The following is a 2,802-nucleotide window of genomic DNA, read 5'->3' as shown; positions in this document are numbered from 1 at the left end:
TAGCTCTTGTAGACCAGGCTGGTCTCGAACTCAGAGATCCGCCTGCCTCTGCCTCCCAAGTGCTGGGATTAAAGGCGTGTGCCACCACCGCCCGGCCAACCAAACTATTTTTGCAAACATGTATTTTGTTCAATTTTTATCTGCCAACTTTCTATTTATTATCTACATCTTTTTAGAATTACTATTATCAAGAACTTACCACATGGGTTGTTTTTAATGTATTGCCATCAAATCTGCATAAACTGGAGCTCTCTTCAAAGAAAATATCACATTCTTCTAATTCCTGAGCATTACATGGAGGTTTCTCTTTATCTGGATTTGGATTCTTAAGCCAAAAAAAAAAAAAGTAAAATAAAATAAATAATTAAAAAACAAGTAATAATCAAACAATAAGAAAAATTTATTCATCCTAAAAAAGATGTCAAAATGGCAGCTTTGGTCATCTGGACAGTGTCTCAAGCCTATGAACCCAGGACTCAAATGCTGAAGACAGAAGGACCAAGCGTCATGACTTCAAAGCCAGTCTGGGTACACAGAGAGACTGGTTCAGGCTAGACCTGCATCCTGTACCAAGACACTAAAACCAATCAACCAACCAACTAGCCAACCAGCCAGCAACAACAAAAACACTTAGGTACTGTAAACATATTTTATATACTCAAAGACGAAAAGAAAACTGGGCATGTTGAGATATGGAAGATAGAAGAAAAGGAGCTAGAGAATTTTTTCCATATGAAAATGCAAAGTGAGAATAGAAAACCAAACATGAGATAGGTGATTAGCCAATGCATGAGTATAAAGACAGAACGCTAAACACATCACAAATCACAGTATGTTTAAAAACATCAGAGTACTGCAAGTCACAATAATACGACTGCTGAAAAGCAGTGATAAAGAGAAACACTAACAGCAGTCAGAAGAAACTATTTTGCATGGCTGAACAAAGATTCAAATATCTGACTTCTCACAAAAGCTCTTTCAGCCAAATACAATACAGCCTTTCTAAAACGAACAATAACTGTGCTACCACTGAATCATAATCCTCACAAAGGCAACTGAAAGAAGTTAAGCAAGAAAAGTAAGTCTACCAACAAAAGCCGAGAGAATTAATCACCAGATTATATACACCACCGCAGGCAACTCTGAGGGAAATCCTTCACGGAGGGAAAAATGTAAGTGACGGCTGAGTCAACACAAATGGAAAGAGAGGAAATGAGGACCACGTAAGCCAATGACTTGTCTCTCTCACTTTTGCTCTTCTTCAAAAATCTGACTAAGGCTAAAAATACTGAATTATGAGGGATCGGAGACAGAAATAAAATATATGACAACAATACAAATGATAAGGGAATGGATATATAATTCTTAAGTTGTACATAAATAATACTTTTTAAAAGACAAATAATGTCAGAGATAGACATGACATATACACAAATATTCATCCAAAAGTGTATACATTAAATGATTATTTTAAAAATTAATTATCTAAACTACTTTGAAAGCAGAAAAATAACAAACTAAGCAGAGGAGAGAGATAAACGTAGCAATTAAAGAGAGAAAAAATTTAAAGTCAACAGAAAGTGATATTTAAGGTAACACTCTATGTATTAAATTGAATTGTTAAAAACACCAAAAAAGGGAACTCAAAGCTCAGATGGCTAAGACACAACAGCAACATTACATAATCTCTTCCATGATGGAGGATGAATTCCCTAATCACTTTATGATATAAGCATTACCTAGGTATCAAAAGTGGGTAGACAACTTCCAAAAATGGAAAAAGAGAACAATTTACAATCTACCATTTCCCTAGCTTACTGATGTTAGATATATATGACAATACTGGATGTCTCTATTTTTCAAAAAACATAAAACACTGTTTGGGGCATAAGTAACTTCTCTCATAAATATCAATGCTTCTTTGAAACCATGAAGTTTAACAAGCCCTCAGCTTAATAGTTCATTCATTAAGACAATTACTGAGCTAGAAGATGGTGAAGTAGGAACAAAGAGCAATCTTCCCCACAAATCTTAACTCAAGACTAGACTTGAGAAAGAAGTAGGAGGTGCAGAAAGGCAAAGGACAGCAATAAGCACAGACACAAAACAGATAAAGATAAGAACACTGACTGCTAGATTTATAAAGGAGCAAAGCTCCAACTCCATGAGACAGCAAAGGGATGCAGGGACTCGGTGACACTAACAGAGAGACATATTTTATTTTTATCTCACTTTATCCTTTTTTTAAATTAGGTTTTATATTGGTTAGGCTTTGACTATTCTGTTCACCAATGTATGCTCGTGATGACATGGGGAAAGAGGGACTTACACACTTGCTGGGCGTGGAATGCGGTACAGCTCACACCCATGGCAGTTTTGCTTTTAGTTTTGTGAGGAAACTCCAGAGTCATTTCTACACTGCTTACGTATGTAGTGCAGAGACATCTGTATATTTATTATAGCACTATTACAATAATTTACTATACAATCAAGTCTCGGATATTGGCATATAAATGGCACAACTGTAATTGCTGTTTCTGTCAACATTGGTTGATTCTTTTAAGGAATCTCAAGATAGCTACACACATACACCATGTAAAATATGCCTTCACATTTCTGTATATATATTCATAGTAAAACATATAAATATTAGAGTTTCAATCCATATTAAAACATTAATTAGGTTGATAATCACTTATCGGTGGCATTTACATAAGGAAAGGCAGATTAATGTTTGACGTGGCATAATCTTCATATAAGATACTCCTGGGGAAGCTGGGCGGTGGTGGCGCACGCTTTTAA

The 2,802-nt window shown here is 35.5% G+C and overlaps 1 protein-coding gene across 2 annotated transcripts in view; it reads right to left on the bottom strand.

The window, feature by feature from the left end:
- The window catches only part of Nudcd1 (NudC domain containing 1), a 36,813-nt gene that overhangs the window by 7,179 nt on the left and 26,832 nt on the right, over positions 1 to 2,802 (bottom strand). For both annotated transcript variants that reach the window (XM_005367505.3, XM_005367506.3), the window contains exon 8: positions 200 to 325. In XM_005367505.3, the coding sequence (XP_005367562.1) occupies positions 200 to 325 (126 nt within the window). The remainder of the gene's footprint in view (positions 1 to 199; positions 326 to 2,802) is intronic.

This window comes from Microtus ochrogaster, unplaced genomic scaffold (assembly GCF_000317375.1).
Source record: "Microtus ochrogaster isolate Prairie Vole_2 unplaced genomic scaffold, MicOch1.0 UNK19, whole genome shotgun sequence".
NCBI lineage: Eukaryota > Metazoa > Chordata > Mammalia > Rodentia > Cricetidae > Microtus > Microtus ochrogaster.
This window is presented reverse-complemented; position numbering and strand designations above follow the sequence as displayed.